The sequence below is a fragment of the Trichogramma pretiosum genome, unplaced genomic scaffold (genome assembly GCF_000599845.2).
Source record: "Trichogramma pretiosum strain Unisexual culture from Peru unplaced genomic scaffold, Tpre_2.0 scaffold39, whole genome shotgun sequence".
Taxonomy (NCBI): domain Eukaryota; kingdom Metazoa; phylum Arthropoda; class Insecta; order Hymenoptera; family Trichogrammatidae; genus Trichogramma; species Trichogramma pretiosum.
The window spans coordinates 1,428,224-1,445,575 of NW_019640828.1; the positions used below are offsets into that span (position 1 = coordinate 1,428,224).

Here is a 17,352-nt window from a genome sequence, read left to right on the forward strand (position 1 = left end):
ACATGTGCGTGCGCCGGGGCGTATAGTGACACAGCAGGATTCCGTTCGTCGCCGCGTCCCTCTTGCGCGTGGCTATCTCCGAAACTTTCTCGTTTCCATAGCGATGCGAAATGGACGACGCTGCGACAAGACAGCATGCAGCATGCAGTAGCAGCAGGAATCATTAGAGTCTCGACGAATCTCGATGCGAACGTCGATAAAAATGATGATAAGACATTTAATGGGCGGGAATTGATCATGAATTTATACACAGCCCCCCTTTGATTCGTTACGACCTCGATCAAAAAAGATATATTAGGTTCGATCGACGACACTGACCCTTAGTCGCCTTCTCTTCATTCTTCTTGGAGGGAGCTGCTTTTCTAGTAGAAACTTGAGCTCGAAGGTAGAACATGAACCGTAGTTCAAAAAATTTGTCTCGCCGTTTTCGAGTATTTGTTGCAACAATAATTTCATTTTATTAAAATCTTTTCTTTTTTTTTTTTTATCAAATTAATTAATTACACTAATTATTATATGAGGTAAAATGTGCAAAAAATCTTAAGCGTTTTTGGCTCGAATCGCAGCACGTTTGCCGGTAACAGCCTGAAAATTACAAGATAAAATTTTGGTGTCAAACACATATTTTTTTAAAATCTTTTTGATAAAGTATATGAAAAAAATTCTGACCTGGAAACCGCTCTTTATACTGGCTACGGAACACCTCGAGCCACATGTTTCACATTGAAGGAAGAATAGCCTAGTGTCCTTTTGCAAGATTGTATCAGGCGAACGACACGTATGGCATGTTACATACTCTTTGATGTATCTTCTTAAAACGTTTTCTATCTGTTTTTGTTGGAAACGACCTTTGATGATCAGCTGACTGTTACCGTCCACTGAACCACTGGTACCCAACTCAGCTAATAAAAAGTCCAGTAAATGTTTCGGTTGCCTGTGCAACGTTTTACAGATCTGCGAGAAAGAAATCATCACATTAATCGAGAATCAATAAAATGTAAGAATACATTTTTATAGTGTTTTCTTACCTCTGTGAAGTTTGAGAAGGAAGTTTTCTTTGTTCCAATACGCACAACCTGAGGTGGTCTCATGACAAACTTCTGTTTCTTGCCAGCGACCATGTCAGGGTTCTTTTCCTTCATAATGTTGAACACTCGGGCAAGTAATTCGTCATATGTGTAATCTCTGTCCGATCCTACCCACTGACTTGGTTCCTCTATAAAAATAAGTGTTTTTTAAAATAAATTCATTAAAAATTAAAGAATCTACTTCCAAATTTCTACATGCCTTATAGGATGTGTAAACTAAATAATAATTTTATCGATAACAACACAAGCCATGGAAATCAATCAGTGATAAAAATTGAAATGCATAAATTAATCGAAGGTGATGTATCAACAGAATTGTTATAAAATTGAGCATAATTTGTAGTTACTAATGTGACTATTTTAGTAATTCATTTTTGATAAAATACGTAAATAATTTGTTAAATGATATACTATAGATCAAAAATTAATATTGTTGTACTAAAATTGATCAAGTGCAATACTAAGGGCTTCTTTTTATCATTATGTCTTACCATCATCTGCACTTTGCTCGAACTCAGTGCAGCATGTTAACAGACAAGGCACATCGTATACATCTATGCTTACAATAAATATGAATACATAAACTGTGTATAGTTACCATTCTCATTGTTTTCATTCTCCTTCCTATCTTCAATTAATTCTTCTAAATCCTTCTTCTTCTTCTTCTTCTTTTTCTCTTTCGTAAAGTCAAGATTCAAGTCTATTTCATCAACTTCGTTTTCCTCAACCTGATTGTCGTTATTTTCCTAAACAAACATATATCCGTCAGAAATGACACAACAAGTCATCACCATGCAAGTGAATGAATGATGAATTATACCTCTTTTTTTGTTTCTGGCAAAGCAGCTTCCAGCTCCTCCAAATTGAACTTTTTCTTTTTCTTCTTCTTTTTTCCAAAGCTTTCCAGGTCTAACGCTTCGTCGTCCTCGATTGGAGCTGGATCCACCTCCATGTTCTCTTTTTCTGCCTTGGAGTTTTCGCTGGCATCCATGCCAACATTTCCACTGTCAGCGATGGCTGCATCCAAGTCGAAGCCGGTCTTCTTCTTCTTCTTCTTTTTTGTGAGTTTGGGATCAAACATCTGAGAGGAGAATCATTTTGGCAAATTAGTTTGGTTTATTTTTCGATTTTGCGGTTTTAAATCAAATCATTCAGAAAGCCTTATTAGGTATCGTACAATCAACTTTAGAAAACCAGTATCAAGTATATGGAAAACTTTCTTATAAGAGCAAGCAAAAAGCTAAAAGTATGACTCTGAAAAGCAATCAAGGGGAAAACAGCATAAGTAGCAGTAAACCGGTGCAGAATTTTTGCACCAGCTCGAAATCACCACCATCATCGTCGTCGTCATTCTCTCTGTCTCTCTTGCACATTCTACATTGCTGCTGCAGCAGCAGCCGCAGCCGCAGCAGCAGTAGCAGCAACGTGTTATACCAGATTTGGAGGTTGTGTCTCTTTCATCATAACCATATCGACCCTGACTCAGAGACATCAACACTGCAGCGAGTGGTAGCCGAGTGCATGGCTCGAGGCTAAAAAGGCAATAAACAATGGCATTCATGCGATGAACAGGCCGTTTTATACGGCAAAAGTAGCTCAATGTTGAATCGGCTAGGCGATTCCGCGAGACACGTGTGCAACACGCGTACCGCTGCTGGAGCCACACATTTCGGAGTAACGACGATTATTATATTGGCGAAAAGGGGTTAACAGCGGCATCGGAATATGCGTGAAAAATCAGGAGTTTTATTTATTTTCTATGCAACAAAAAACTCACCGCGTCCTCTTCCGTCATTGTGCTTTTTTTTTTAATGAAATTGTCAACAACTCGGAGACTCGTACACGGGAAGTTTCACACAAGACTAGCCAGAGAGGCAGCCTACTGATTCTGCCTTCTCTTTTCAATTCTCACTCGATCTTATATTTTTGACGCTTCGCGTCTCTTTCCTGAACACTTGGTAGCCGTAGAGTGGCAGAATTCGGGGCCGCGATCTCTCGCTCTCTCTCTCTCTCTTTCTCGCTCTACGCTTGCTTGCGCGGATTGCATCAGACAAATTCGGCCCGCCTCAGAGGCATCGCGAGACATAGATGGGCGGCGGCGCGAACATCGAGTTTCGTAGAGAGAAGAGAGTAGAGACATATGCGCCCGAGCGGGAGCTTCGAGTCTCGCGCCGACAGGGTGAGCCACGGTATACGATTGTCGGATCATTATTCCGCGTTGGTAAAAGCGGGAACTCTTTTGAAAAGGTGTTGAGAAAAAATTGAAAAAAACTCGAGTTACGTTCGATATCGATGGTTGATATTGTTTAAAATTTTGTAAAATATGTTTTGTTTTCGTCGGGGAGTATCGCAAAAATAAATTACTTGCAATGCACGATGAAACTGCTCTTCATGTGGGGAATGATTTTAACATAATAAATAAATTATGTGTAACTAATTTTTATAATTTTTATAACGTCAATGACATGCACTTCAAATTTGCTTATTTTTTTTCATTTACAAAGACTGAAAGAAAGAAAATTATTAATAAATATGCGTGTCTTGAAATGCACGAGGAACCTATTTTTTTGTCCTTCAAAATTGAATTGATACATTTACCGGGAAATTATTAAATTTCATTGAAGGCCTCAAAATATAAATGGCCTATAGAATTTTATAGATCATATAGAAACAAAATTCGATCATTTTTAATTGCAGCTACATAATTTTTCTGAAAATATAATGTTTGAAAAAATTAAATTATTTTCATAGGATCATAATTTTACTTAAGGAGGTTCGATAGTAAACTTCATGTCTTTAGAAACGCCTGAAACTTTTTTATTTCAATCTTTGATAAGAACTGAATGCACTGTTAAAATCTTAGATTGATCTACAATCTAGTTTTCGAGAAAAAAAAAATCAAAAACGACGTCTTATACATGGGTCTTATGGGGAAAGTTACAACAATGTCACAAAAAAAGCATTATGCAAACGAATTAGTCTTAAGAAATAAAAAAAAAACTATTTTTTAGAAAGCCAAGAAGGTATTGATCATTTTGAAAAAAAAAACGACTCGTTTTACAACACCGAATGCTCAATAAACAAGTCTAAAAACGTGAGATTCTGAGCCACGCGAGCCGAAATGTCGCGTTTTTACACGTTCATCGCTGTATTTCAGCTATTAAAAATAAAATGTACTCTATGAAAAATATGTATTTCGATGGGAAATTTCCTCAGCTTTCGATTGAGACTACTTTAAAAAATCTTAAAAATGCGCTTTTTGAGATATTTAATGTTAAAAGTTTATTTTTACAATTTTCCGTGGAAAATGGAAAATTTTTGAAAATCTGACTTCATCATCGGAAAGCTGAGGAAATTTCCAATCGAAATCATAAGTCACATATTTTTTTTAAGTGCGTTTAGGGGGTTTTTCAGCGAGATAGAAGTTAAGCAGTTTCGCCTATAAGTGCCGTGCGGCCGCTGCATGCTGTTTTGCTAATAATATTTTGTTTTCATGAGTTGGTATCACTACTTCGTGCCCGTGTATAAGCATAGGCGACCCCCTCGCCCCGCCTGCCCCTTGAAAGTGCTATCGAACCTCCTTAAATAACTATTTATTCAATTAATAGCTCATACGTTGCGAACTAGTAAGTTTCCACTGTCAAGGTTTAGGTAAAAATATTCAAAAATTTCTGGATCATTCCTTCGCTGTCCGATGATAACGTCACTCGGGTGACACGCAATTTACGCATAGGCTATCGGTTATCAATAACAATAATTACGCAGCTACTACACGTTGACAAGCAAAAATCGTAGAATCGTCGTAGTCGCGCGTCGCGTTGTAATCGAAAACCACACAAAAATGCCTCCCATTTTTTCTCTCGCGCTTATTTGCAACCGATGCAGTGCTCTCGCGATTAATGTATTTTTTTTCATGTTCCACAACGGCGCATCGCCTCGAAAGACATATTAAACATGTCTTTATTAGTCACAACAATCGCGCGGGGCTCGCTTTTGTATAAGCAGGAGGAGGAGGAGAGCTGGAGAGAGAAAGAGAGAAAAAGACGTCGAGACAAAACATCCATTTAGATTACGATAATGGCGTGTACGTACATATGCACAGGCAAATTGCATACACATGCATTTAATACATACGTATAATAGTGTAGTTTGTGTTGACGCTTGCACTCACACACACATACGTATAGGCTACGAACGATATTTCCCAATCATTTTTAAAATAATTTATATCGATCATCCGCCCGTCGATCGATCGCAGCCAGCGGCGCGTCATCCTTCGATATTATGTGTCAATGTCAATTCCGGTGCAATGTTTTTTCCGCGATGCACCGGATGTCGCGCGCGGACAGAATTGCGAGTCGCGGAAATTTTTCAAGTATACATTATTACGGTATTTATATAGAACAACAAAAATTTTTAATCGACAAAATTTTCCCAATCTGAAAGTATCGTCGCAAGCGCAAAAATTCCAATTTCTCGACGGCGGCGGCGGCGGCGGCGGCTCTCCTCGGTGGTAACGAACTCGTGCTGCATATACGTCGAGTCGTCTCGTCTCGTCTCGTCAATTTTTATTGGCACGATTGCAGGGGCATCGTGAATATAATAACTCATGTATACGAGTACACGTTATATTATCAGAAACAGACGACGACGCGCACACACATGCACCACGAGATTCTAATTTTGACGCAATCTCATTGCAACTATACATAATAATAATAATTGAGTCTCGTCCGAGCGCGCCCTCGATATCGATTCGCGCGCGCGCGCGCATATACTATATCTATATAGCAACGCCTGCCGGAAGGAAGCAGCCTATATAAGATGCACCTGTGTGCATATGTGTCTATGTACGTATTGGTGGTGGAGCTGCCTTCGCGGGCGCGGGAATTACGAGTCCTTTCTGCTACTACTACCACCACGCGTCGCTCGATATATAGGTGCTATTATCTGGACTAAAGAAAAATACCGAGACCCGACGTAGAGGAAATCAAAAAAAAAAGAAAAAGAAGAAGAAATTATAACCGATTACGCACTCGTAAAAAATAACAATGATTGCATATACACACGAGCCCCGCATTTAGATATATTATTTATACAGTCGATAAGTTTTATAGCTCGATCTGGGGATGCTGCTGCTGCTCTCGAATCATTCAAGCTGCGCACAGCGGTCAGACACATTTGTTATGACAAAAGTACATAAGAAAAAAAATTTTTTCGCTCGTTTATTGCGCCTTATCGCGACTGCACATACATTGACTCGAATGTGTATACGCGCCTCGCGTCGAGAATTAACGAACGATTTTTTTGCATTATCGCAGAAGAGAAAAAGAGAGGGAGAGAGAGAGAGGAACAGAAGAGTTGCGTTTGTGCATGCGTCGTGTCCAGATTTTTCCGTCAAGGTCGTGCATCAGCTCATCTCGAATCGGCCGATTGATACTGTACAAAAGCTCTCTCCCTCTGCCCCTTCTCGATATCGTACAAAGTTCGAATTATAATAAGCGCGTAAGCTCGAGACTCGACCTATGCACGTGTTTGCGCGCGCGCGCGCGCTAATTTTTCGCGCCAATTTTTTCATACATCGTGCCACCCTTCCAGTATCACCAGTCACCACCACCACCACCACCACCACCCCGCGCACCGACACAGCCCAGAATCTCGCGACCGAGCTCCTAGACGCATACCTATACAGGCAGGAGCTATAAATAATAAAAGCAAAAACAAAAAAGAAAAAACAGGAGCACTGCTCGCGCCTGTTCACAAAGTGCTGCAGTGTTACGCTGCTGCTGGCGGGGGTAGTAGTAGGTAGCAGTGCGGCTGGTGGGTTCGTGCGTTGCCAGGCTGCTGCTGCTCGTGTGCGCTGTGCTCCGCTTCTTCCTCTCCGTAAGAAGGGGTAGTAGCTTTTCTGCTGTGTATACCTGTATATTATAGAGTGAGACACGAGCCGCAATGTGCGCTACTCGGAACATGGCCGCGTGACTGGAGACAGAGAGAGAGTAAGGAGGATATAGTCAGGGGCTGCTCCTCGCGAGAGAGGGTGAAAAACAGAGACAGCGGCAACAAATAACGCGTGTGTGTACGTATGCTACGCTATTATATTATAAGATAAGAAAGAGTAGGTGTAATCGCCCACAGTGTGCTCGCGCACACAGCAGATAATCAGTCGTCGTCTGCAGCAGCAGTTCGCGGAGTTTTGCGCGCTATAATACGCTGCACCGCGCGACTGAGCTCAGAGAGAGCTCCCGAGAGCTCGGCTAATACTCGAAGCGTCATTGATTGATAAGTAAAAAAAAAAAAAATTCGCTCGCACGAGCGTTTCTCGCTGTCTGTTTACTCGTGCGTGTGTGCCCGTGTGTGTGTATGCGAGCGTAAGTGTATATAATACAAATTTATAATCGTTCGGTGGCAAAAATTGCGTAACGAACGAAGAAGAAATCTCCGTCGGGAGTTTGCTCTCGGCACAAGTTCGGAGAGTCGCAAGAGTTCAGTTGGGCCTAAGACGACGTGACGACGAGACACGTACGTCGAGATGGACTCATCGTCATCAGCCACTACGCGTGACAACGACGAGGTACAACGCGTACACGATCTTTGCATCCTGTTTTTTCACATCACGCATCTTTGTACATCGTCGTAGTTTGTAGTTCAGTAGCTGTTGTGTTTTTTAGAGTAGTAGACGATTTTCCTTTTGGTTTTTTCTTTTCGCGAAATTTTTATTTAAAAAACAAAAGAAGAAGGAACTAGAGCCAAAAAACAAAAAAACAGTGTGCATGTGCGCGCGAGTGCGTATAAGCGCACGCGTAAGCAACAGCAATGAGGAGACGACAGGAGTTGGTGCACGTCGTCGAGGTCGACGTGGAGGACTGCTCCGCTCGCCTGACCAATGGCAACGTGGGCACCATCGCCAGGAGCAACAACGACAACATCGTTAGTCCTCGAGTACACAACAACGTCGTTCGCGATAAAAACGACGAGGAAAAATTGGAGGCGATCGAGCTGTCGGAGATCGTCGTCGAGTCCACGACCACGGAGGAGGACAGCGGCAGCGACGCCTCGTCCCAGGACAAGAAGAACCAGTCGCCGCACCAACGGAGCTTCACGCGCCGCGAGTATCTGCGACGCTTCGTCGAGCTCTCGATCGCTTGCTTTTCCCTTTTCTGTTGTTTCGTTGTTTTCGTCAGGAGTGAGTAGTTATATCTAGTAAATAGAAAAAAATAAAAAAATAAAGACTGGGGCTGGACTAACTCCTTGTATTTTTTTTTTTTTTTGCTTGTTTTATCGTCATCTCATTCATGGACACTCTTGGGTGGCGCACGAATGGGACGATCCGCCGCACCGCATCGGGTCGCGCGCGCGGGTGTACCCACACGTGTGTGTGTATGTATGTGTGTGTGTGTGTGTGTGTGTGCTAGTAGTGCTGCATTATATACGATCGAGCGACTGACATACACACGTTTGAGCGAAAGAGCAAGAGAAACTGTGTCGAAAAGTCGATTGTACGTGTGTGCGTGCGCGTGTGTGTGTGTGTGTGTGTGCTGGTACTGCGGTCTTTTTTAGCGCATCGACTGGAACCAACGATTCTCTCCCTGTTTATTTATTTATTTTTTAATTTAAAAAACCGCGCGACAGGTTAAAAGTTTTTGTTTTCCCAAAATTTTTTAGAATTATTTTTCGTCTTTTCGATGACCCTGACAGACAGCGCAGCAGAGAGAGAGATATCGAACGAGTATAATATACGAATATATATATTTACATACATTATATAGCGCACGTTTTTTTTATCGCGCAATTCTGTCTCTCGATTCGTGAATAAGAGCTACGCCGATAACGTTATATGCTTTCGATTTTTTTCATTCATATCCGAAAACATCACATACGAATATACTAAACGAGAGGATGAGCTTTTTTAAAAAGCTCGCCGAAATCAATGCATGTGTGTGCATGTGTGCAGCGGCGAAACACCCTCACGTGTGCCGCATTCGCAGCTATATATATACGCTATATACCCTTAAAATAGAGCTCGACCTATTGTGCATGCAGCTTATCTAATATGCCAACCGCACACAACCCGAGTAACCCCCTCCTCCTCCTCCTTCCGCTTTGCAGTTCAACCGAACACTAATTTTTCGACTACGTACGAAATTCGAGCTTTCTCATCGGTCGATAAAAGCTCCGCACCGTTAACACACACACGAATACATTTCTTTTTTTCTTTTTAAATATTTGTGCAGCTGCGTTCGTGGTGATAACTGGCGAGTACTTCGAGGTCTGGGAAATGGCCGTGGACATCTTGGACGTCGACCATCTGGCCGTGTCGGCCATCGTCACGGTCGGCATGCAGATGATCTTTTTCACGGTGGCCGCGACCTTTCAGATGGACAAGCTGACGGACTTCGCGGGCGGCGTCAACTTCATCATCCTGGCGCTGCTCACCTTCTTTCTCGGACAGGTCGGTAAGGTGAGTCGGCACGAAAAAAAAATCCATCTACAAGGGGAGAAAAAAAATATATACAAACGTTCGACAAAAGTCTTGTTAGACGTGTCGTTGTGCGTGTCGAGATTAGCTCTGTGACGATGTGATATTTACGCGCGAAAAATTGCGTAATGTATCTCTTTAATATTATTGACTGTCTTTTCTATATTCTGGGACTTGGAATCCTATTCTATATCTGTAGATATATATTCTCGTAGAAAATCGTAGACGATAGTTGGTTTCCTTTTTTTTTTCTATAACTATACATATTATAGTCGTATTTTAGTACATTTACCGATCACTCGATGTCTGTTACATATTTTTACTTTCTCTCTGTCTCTCTGTCTCTCTCTCTTTCTCTTCAACTGTTAAAAAAAAAATCTTGATATATATCAACCGCTAAGCCAAAACAATATGAAAGAGAGTCACACCACCAACGGGCAGCGGCGGCGACGGCGGGTCATACGACACACACGAGCCAAGCCGAGCCGCGTGTATAATCTCTCTTTAATTGCATACGATGATGTTTTTTTTTCTCTCTCTCGGTCTTACACATGTCGGAGTATATAGCCGCGCTGAGATAAGAAACGTGCGGTGCTGACGTCTGTTATTATAATATATATGCTGCATATATACAGCAGCGGACGCCGTCGGGCCGAATTTGAGAGACTTTTATCATGTTGTTGCGCCGCCGTTGTCGATTTTTCGGACTTTACGGAATGTATACGGTATTAAAAATAACGCGCGTCAAATCTGTAAATGGACTTATTATAACGGTATAGCGAGAGTTGTTTAGAGTATATTTAATTGACAGATGTAGGATTGTTAGTACGTATAGTGTTTTATTAATGAAAGTTGATTGACAATTGAAAAGTACCACTTGCGAAATAGATAATAGAGTTTTTGTACAGAGCTGTAACGAGTAAAAAAAAACCAAGTAGAAGCAAAGTTTTGGGATTGGATATATACAAACACACTTGTCTTGCTTATACCATAGATGTATACACTTTTTTTTTATATAATAACAGTGTAATTTGCATGCTTGTTTTATTTTGCATCTGCTCGATTTTCTATAAATAATGTTCTACTATTTCAGTGTTAGATTTATAGTTTGTTGTGTGTAAAAAAAAATTACTTAAAAAAGATACTCTAAATTAAAAAAAAAAAAAGATATTCTAAATTAAATCATCGTTGATTAAATAGAATGTCCATAATTGTGCATGCAGTTTGATGTTTTTTTTTTTTTTTGGAATAATGATTGGCACCGGCATATACACGCGGATCTCTTTGAAAAAAAAGCTAATATAAATTTTGCGCAGCTAATATTTCTGCTTGCTTTTGATGCAATTAAAGGAAAAAAGAAAAAAAATATGAAGAATCGTCCCAATCCCAAATCTTTCCCGTGTGTATAACGTATTTATAAATTAATAGAGGCGAATGTTTGTAGATGGAAGTGCCACTCAGTATCAAATGTATCTCTAAAAAAATATATTACAAATACAATATACAATGCTACAGTTTGTGCGCGCACGGAGAAAAATTATTATCATTCTCTTCAACTTCACAATTACTCCGTGCAAGCACAAACGATTACAAAAAAAAAGCGAGCAACAGCCGTGTAATCGATCGAATCAATCCCCAAACAGACCTACGACAGTCGCCAACTGATGGTGACGGTCTACGTGTGCCTGTGGGGCGCTCGACTGAGCTGCTACCTCGTCTATCGCATCGTCAAGATCGGCCGCGACAAGCGATTCGACGATCGCCGCAGCAACGTCATACGCTTCGCCGTGTTCTGGACCTTCCAGGCCATCTGGGTCTACGTGGTGAGTCTGCCCGTGATCATCATCAATTCGCCGCGGCACAAGATACCGCCGAGTCCGAAGACCATGACGACCCTGGACAGCGCGGGCACGGGCATGTTCTTCGTCGGCCTGATCGCCGAGACTTACGCGGATCTGCAGAAGTTCGCCTTCAGGCAGGATCCGGTCAACGACGGCAAGTGGTGCAACGACGGTGAGTATATATAGCAACGAATCTAAATTTTCATGCGGATTCGATGTTGAGTCTGGGGGGGGGGATAGAATAACTAGTTTACGGAACCGTTAGATTTTAGATAAGTCGTGATCAAGTTTTCGAGCGCCAAATATTCTGTAAAAAGTTTGAGCGTAAATATTTATGCATAAGCGTTTTATTTAAAATATGTTTTACGCGATTTATTCTTTGAACATGAATTGACAGGTACATTATTTTTAATGCAAAAATAAACGAAAAGCACTGAATTTTGTACTAAAATTAAAACAAAATTTTATTGAATATTAATGTTTAAATACCGATTTAGTTTTTGCATTGATTGTACAATACGCGTGTATGAAATTTCAATTGTGATTAAAGTCGGCTTCAACCGCTAGATGGCGAGTATATTTCTAACTGTAAATCTGCAAGTGGTAAAGTGAAAATAATTGTATAAGCCAGAGCCCGGTTTTTCTCAATCTGAATTAGTTATTCGTAAAATCTCAAGGAAGGTTTTAAATGTTCATAATCTGATTCATGTTTTAAAAGGGTAGAGAATTGAAAAAAAAATAAAATACAAAATACTCTACATGAAACTCAAGTCTTTGAATTTTAATTCAAACTAGAATAATTTAAATCTTTTTATATGGATCTGAATTCATTCAATCGAAGGGAAAAAACTCCCTCCACTTACACATGAATTTTAAAGTAAATATTCGTGTAAGTCAATCGATATTGTTTTTGATCGTAAGGCCTCTGGAGGATGTCGCGCCACCCCAATTACTTCGGCGAGATAGTCGTCTGGTGGGGCATCTTCGTGATCTCGCTCAACGTGATCGAGGGCTTCGAGTGGCTGGTCATACTCTCGCCCATATTCACCACCATCATCATCCTCTTTCTGTCGGGCATGCCCCTCCTCGAGAAGGCCTCCGACGAGCGTTACCGAGAGTAAGTAGCACGGGGAATTATTCTTTGACATTGACTCATATAATTAATTGAATTTTTCTGTGCACCTGTATGTATATATAGCAACGCCGAGTATCGCTACTACAAGCAATCGACCTCGCCGCTGATCCCCATACCGCCGGCGATCTACTCCGAGGTGCCCTGGTTCCTCAAGTTCATCCTGTGCTGCGAGTATCCGCTGTACGACTCGCTGGACGCGAAGCCGCGCGCCGCCGTCACCGAGTCGACCTCGATAAGCCTCGCCGCGTCCACGTAGCTATAAGCGTGCGTCGGTCCGATCGTGGTCGCGGCGCAGACTAATAATAACGACGGCGGCAGGCCAGTAGTCCCAGCGATGATTGGCCAACAACAACAGCAGCAGCCGCCGATGATGCGACTCGCGACCGGTGATCAAAATCGGCGCACGTTAAATTTCCGAGTTCAGCTCTATTCCGAACAGTACGAGATTTTCGTTATATCCTTGTGAATTCTTTGAACGCGCGTGTGTGTGTGTGCAAGCGTGAGTGAGTACGTGTGACTGATACTTTTAAGTAAAGTTAAATAATCTTCCTCCAAACAAATTATAAAAACAAAAAACAACCAAAAAAAAAAACACGTCTTTTATACGATGAAAAAAAAAAAAAATAATAATAATACTCTCGACTCGCTGCGTTGTCTTCCTTACAAGCTCTCCCTACATACGACGACACAATATACAAAAGCAATTCTCCAATCCACCGCAGCGAGAGGACCTCCTGTATACAAACGCGATCTTTAATTATAAAACGACGTCTTTTCTACTACACGATGATGACGATGATGATGATAATTTAATTACAATTATATATACTTACTATACTTAAAAGTTACTTTGTATAATTACAACAACTGCTTCCAGATAACATATTCTTTGTTCGAATGATATACTATATGCTGTAGCGACACGTTGATGCCGGATTACCACAATCGATGATCCACGATATGATAATACGTACGAAAAATCGATAACCGATCGGCATGTGTAGGTAAACGCGTGTGCGGGAGTGTAAATAAATAATACGAGTATGAATCAATATCAGCGCACTTTACATATAGACTGTTATCCCGATTGTCGAACTATACATAAATATTAATATTATATTTATAAATTCGTATATGAGTGATCGTTTTTTAAAAAAGCTCCTCCCCAATTCGAATCGCGAACGAGCAATTTTTATCCATCGATGACTCTATATTATACACTGTTTAGATTTAACGATGTTATTTACGATATTATTATAGGCTAGCAAAAAAAAAAGATATCCGAGAGTAAATTTTCTTTTTCCAATTTTCAAATGAGCGTATGTAATTTTAGCTAGTCAATCGTTTGTTATTTTATTTTCTCGTTCCAACTAAAATCCCGTAAACATTTTTCCGCTCGAACGCACGTGTTGAATTTTTTAAAGATTTAATCATCCGTTCCACATACATTGATATTATAATAGAAGTTATTGAGGAAAAAAATGAGTATTAACATGCATTTCAAAAGTGCCATATATATTATGTATACATCGTACCTAAAAACTGAATATATTATTAATAGAAAGGGTAAAAAACGTGAGAAGAAAATATTTTTATTTTTGAATAGTAGTCGATACGCATTCTTTCTTCCGATCACAGTCTGAGAAAAATTTAGTTGCCAAAGTATGTAAAAAATACTGCCTCCCTATCTCTCCATTGTTACGACGCACTTTTGAAGACAAAAGAAAAACCCCTAAATTTTCAAGGTGAAAATATTTTCTTCCACGGAATTTCATTGATGCACAAGATTACATTATATATCATATATTGTACGCCAGGAGAGCTGTCGATATACGTGTATGTATATGATTCCGGCAAACGATAAAAACTTATGTGGTACTTGTAACTTTTTGAAAGCAGACCAAATGATGTGATGCGTATGTGCTATATGTATATCGTAAGTTCAATACCGAGCCAGAAAAAAAGTGAGCGTGACAGAGACGCGTTTTCTTCGATATAAATCGTCGTCGGTTGATTTTTTTTTTGTCGTTGTTGCGTTTTGCGCGCGAATTTAAAATTTTATACGTTCACCGATATATCTGTGACCCTCTTGGCACGCGACGCGACGCGGGCGCGCAAAAAAACACCCCAGTACTGGCACACAAAAGTGAAATATTATCCGATTTTCGCTCTATCTTCTCTTTCTTTCTTTTTTTTTATCATCGCGCAACATTCAATTTTGCAATCTCGCGCATACATTGACCGAGTTGGAAAACTTTATATCGACGAGAAAAATCCTCTCAATTTTTATCGTATAGATAATGCACAAAGTAAAATACTATTGAATTATTGAATCCTTCGAGTAGAGTCGCGCGCGGAAGCTTCGTTAGTGCCAATTTTTCAGTCAACTGAAAAATAACTACAGTCACACACTTTTTAAAACTATAATAATAATATAATGTAAAAAAAAAAAAGTTACGTGCAAATCGTTGACCGAATTTTCTTCGCCTCTTAACGGCTGTAATGAGCCCGTTCACTTGCCGCGCAACGCGTGAATTTTCACAATATGTACCTGTTATACTTGTAGGAATATATGATTAAACAACAAATGTTAAAAAAAAATTACGTCGATGCTCTGCGAAAAAAAAATTATCTGATCATTCATTTTTTTTGTGGTACATTTATTTCGAGCAAGAACAAAATCAAGTACAAATTACACTTATAAGAGTGCATACTACACTTGTTACAAGTTTCGTGCATCCATCCAGATGAAAAAAAAGTACTGAAATATTAATCATTTCGTTGTCTCAAACAAATCAAATTTTTTACAAAATACCATAAAATGATATTTTTGCGCTAAGCTTGCTAATTCACTGCTAAAAAAGACAGCAATATTCAAAACAATAAAATAAAATCAAAACGCTAATTATACTTTTAATGCGAACTCAGCACCTCTCGCAGTTACGCAGCGAACGATGTACAAATTTGATTTTCCCAGAAATGATCAGATCGTAAAGTCAAGAGCATCTATAAAATAAATCATACTATTACGAACGAAATTTTCTCACGTGCACTTAAATAAAATGATAAAGAAAAAGCACACTTTATAATATAGGAAAAAAAATATATAATATACCTGAATAAATAATATATTTATGCTATCGAATCGCCATTGTTACGTAAATTTATCAGCATTTTGTCATGATACTTGGTAAGGGGAGAAAGCGACCTGTTTCACTTGTTGTAAAGTGGGCAATTATTTCGACGAAGAGAGAATTGTTGAATGAGAATATTAAGCTTAGAAGATTTAATTGTAAAAGTAGCGTATAAAATTTGCGCGCATCCGAAAGTAAGAGGTACATTTTTAACAAAACTATACTTGATTTGAGATTAAAATAAAACAACATGCTTGAAGTGAAATCACAGGTGCTTTGTAATGATTTAAATATTTTTGTTGTACTGCTCTATGAAAATATAAATAAACCTCGAAAAAATGTATCAATAGCTGTGCGTGCCATACTATGAATATTACAGCTTTGTGAAATGAACTTTCGAGCTTCTTCAACGTTGAATAGCGAAAGCAAATTAAGCACCTCATAATTACATAATTAAGTAGATCTTTTACGAAAAAAAAGTAAAAACAATTAAACGTAGATGATAAACGAAGTAAAAAATGGGCCTTTAGATTAAACGATATTTTATAGAATTACAATAACGTAAAAATTATTTATTACCAAGTGCGAATACTAAGTAAACGTAGAAAGCGAGAAAAGCGGATATAATTTTTTTAGAAATAATTGATAGAAAATAACCATTGTACGAAGTAAGAAAGGAAAAAAAACTATTATCGACATATCTCTAATCTTAATATAGGAAATACATTTTACGATTTTAAATTTTAAAAACGAGACCATAGGAGAAGAAAAACTTGTATATTAACGCCACAGTCTAATCATCTCGATTTTCTCATGCAAACTATAATGATCTATAGAAAAGTACGAAGAAGCAAGAAAGTATAAGTAAACTAGAGATTTTTGGATCGACAATTTTATGGTTAATATCTATAGTTGGCACTTTACTTCGAATATTTCTGTGAAACGGGGTGTATAGAAAATTCGTGTTATCAAGCTGTAATTAACGTAGCGACTTTATATTTGTAACGCGCACTTCGAAGAGAAATAAAATAATGATCACACAGCCTTTTTTCTTCGCTAAAAAAAAAGGAAAAAACGAGGTCGCTTTTTACAATGAGGTAGGGGGTGTGTACGGACGGGAGAAATATATTTTTTTAAAACGAATAACGAAACTGTAAGGCTATTGCAAATTACGATATTCGGGGGAGAAACGCTCGTTTTGGATTAATATCTGTTGCGATATTAAGCTTGTTAGATACGAAAAATTTTCAATGATTTTTCCCGTGAGAGAAAAATTCAAACGATCGATCCAAAAGTTATCTAGAGCGTCGAAAAAGACACAGATTTTAATGCCAAAAAAAAAAAACGTAAAATGTCATGGCCTGTGCAGCAGAAATGGTGCTTCATCACAGAGTTTTTTTTTTCGTAAAATCGAATTATATAGATAATATAATATCAACATTAAAAAATGAAAAATTAATCATACTGCGTTTTTATTAATTTATAATATTTCCTCATCCTTATTGTAATAATAATAACATTATTTTAATAATAGATTGGAAATATAACGATTTACTGAAATGAAATGGTTGAATTAAAATTTTATAAAAAAAACAACTATTTACTACGAGTAAAAATTGATATCGAATTTCTTGCTGACATGTCCTCACACTTACAATTGAATACAAAATGTATCTAT

At 39.0% G+C, this 17,352-nt stretch overlaps 2 protein-coding genes across 5 annotated transcripts; one reads left to right on the forward strand and one right to left on the reverse strand.

Moving 5' to 3' along the window:
• Positions 1-448: 448 nt before the first annotated feature.
• On the reverse strand, positions 449-3,131 carry LOC106659547 (eukaryotic translation initiation factor 2 subunit 2). 2 transcript variants are annotated; one of them, XM_014382140.2, is made up of 6 exons: positions 2,266-2,353; positions 1,909-2,169; positions 1,687-1,834; positions 1,029-1,216; positions 670-954; positions 449-585 (listed from the first exon to the last, which is right to left on the reverse strand). In XM_014382140.2, exons 2-6 carry the CDS (start codon positions 2,167-2,169, stop codon positions 541-543), a joined length of 927 nt encoding a protein of 308 aa, XP_014237626.1. In that variant the 5' UTR covers positions 2,266-2,353; the 3' UTR covers positions 449-540. The 2 variants fall into 2 exon arrangements, with proteins under 2 accessions (XP_014237626.1, XP_014237625.1); XM_014382139.2 differs by lacking the exon at positions 2,266-2,353 and adding an exon at positions 2,866-3,131 and having other exon boundaries at positions 452-585.
• Positions 3,132-6,884: 3,753 nt separating this feature from the next.
• On the forward strand, positions 6,885-17,133 carry LOC106659644. 3 transcript variants are annotated; one of them, XM_014382305.2, is made up of 5 exons: positions 6,885-8,271; positions 9,320-9,546; positions 11,208-11,577; positions 12,327-12,522; positions 12,604-17,133. In XM_014382305.2, the coding sequence occupies exons 1-5, from the start codon at positions 7,902-7,904 to the stop codon at positions 12,794-12,796; spliced, it is 1,356 nt and encodes a 451-aa protein (XP_014237791.1). In that variant the 5' UTR covers positions 6,885-7,901; the 3' UTR covers positions 12,797-17,133. The 3 variants fall into 3 exon arrangements, with proteins under 3 accessions (XP_014237791.1, XP_014237792.1, XP_014237793.1); XM_014382306.2 differs by having other exon boundaries at positions 9,320-9,537; XM_014382307.2 differs by having other exon boundaries at positions 6,885-7,659.
• Positions 17,134-17,352: the final 219 nt, after the last annotated feature.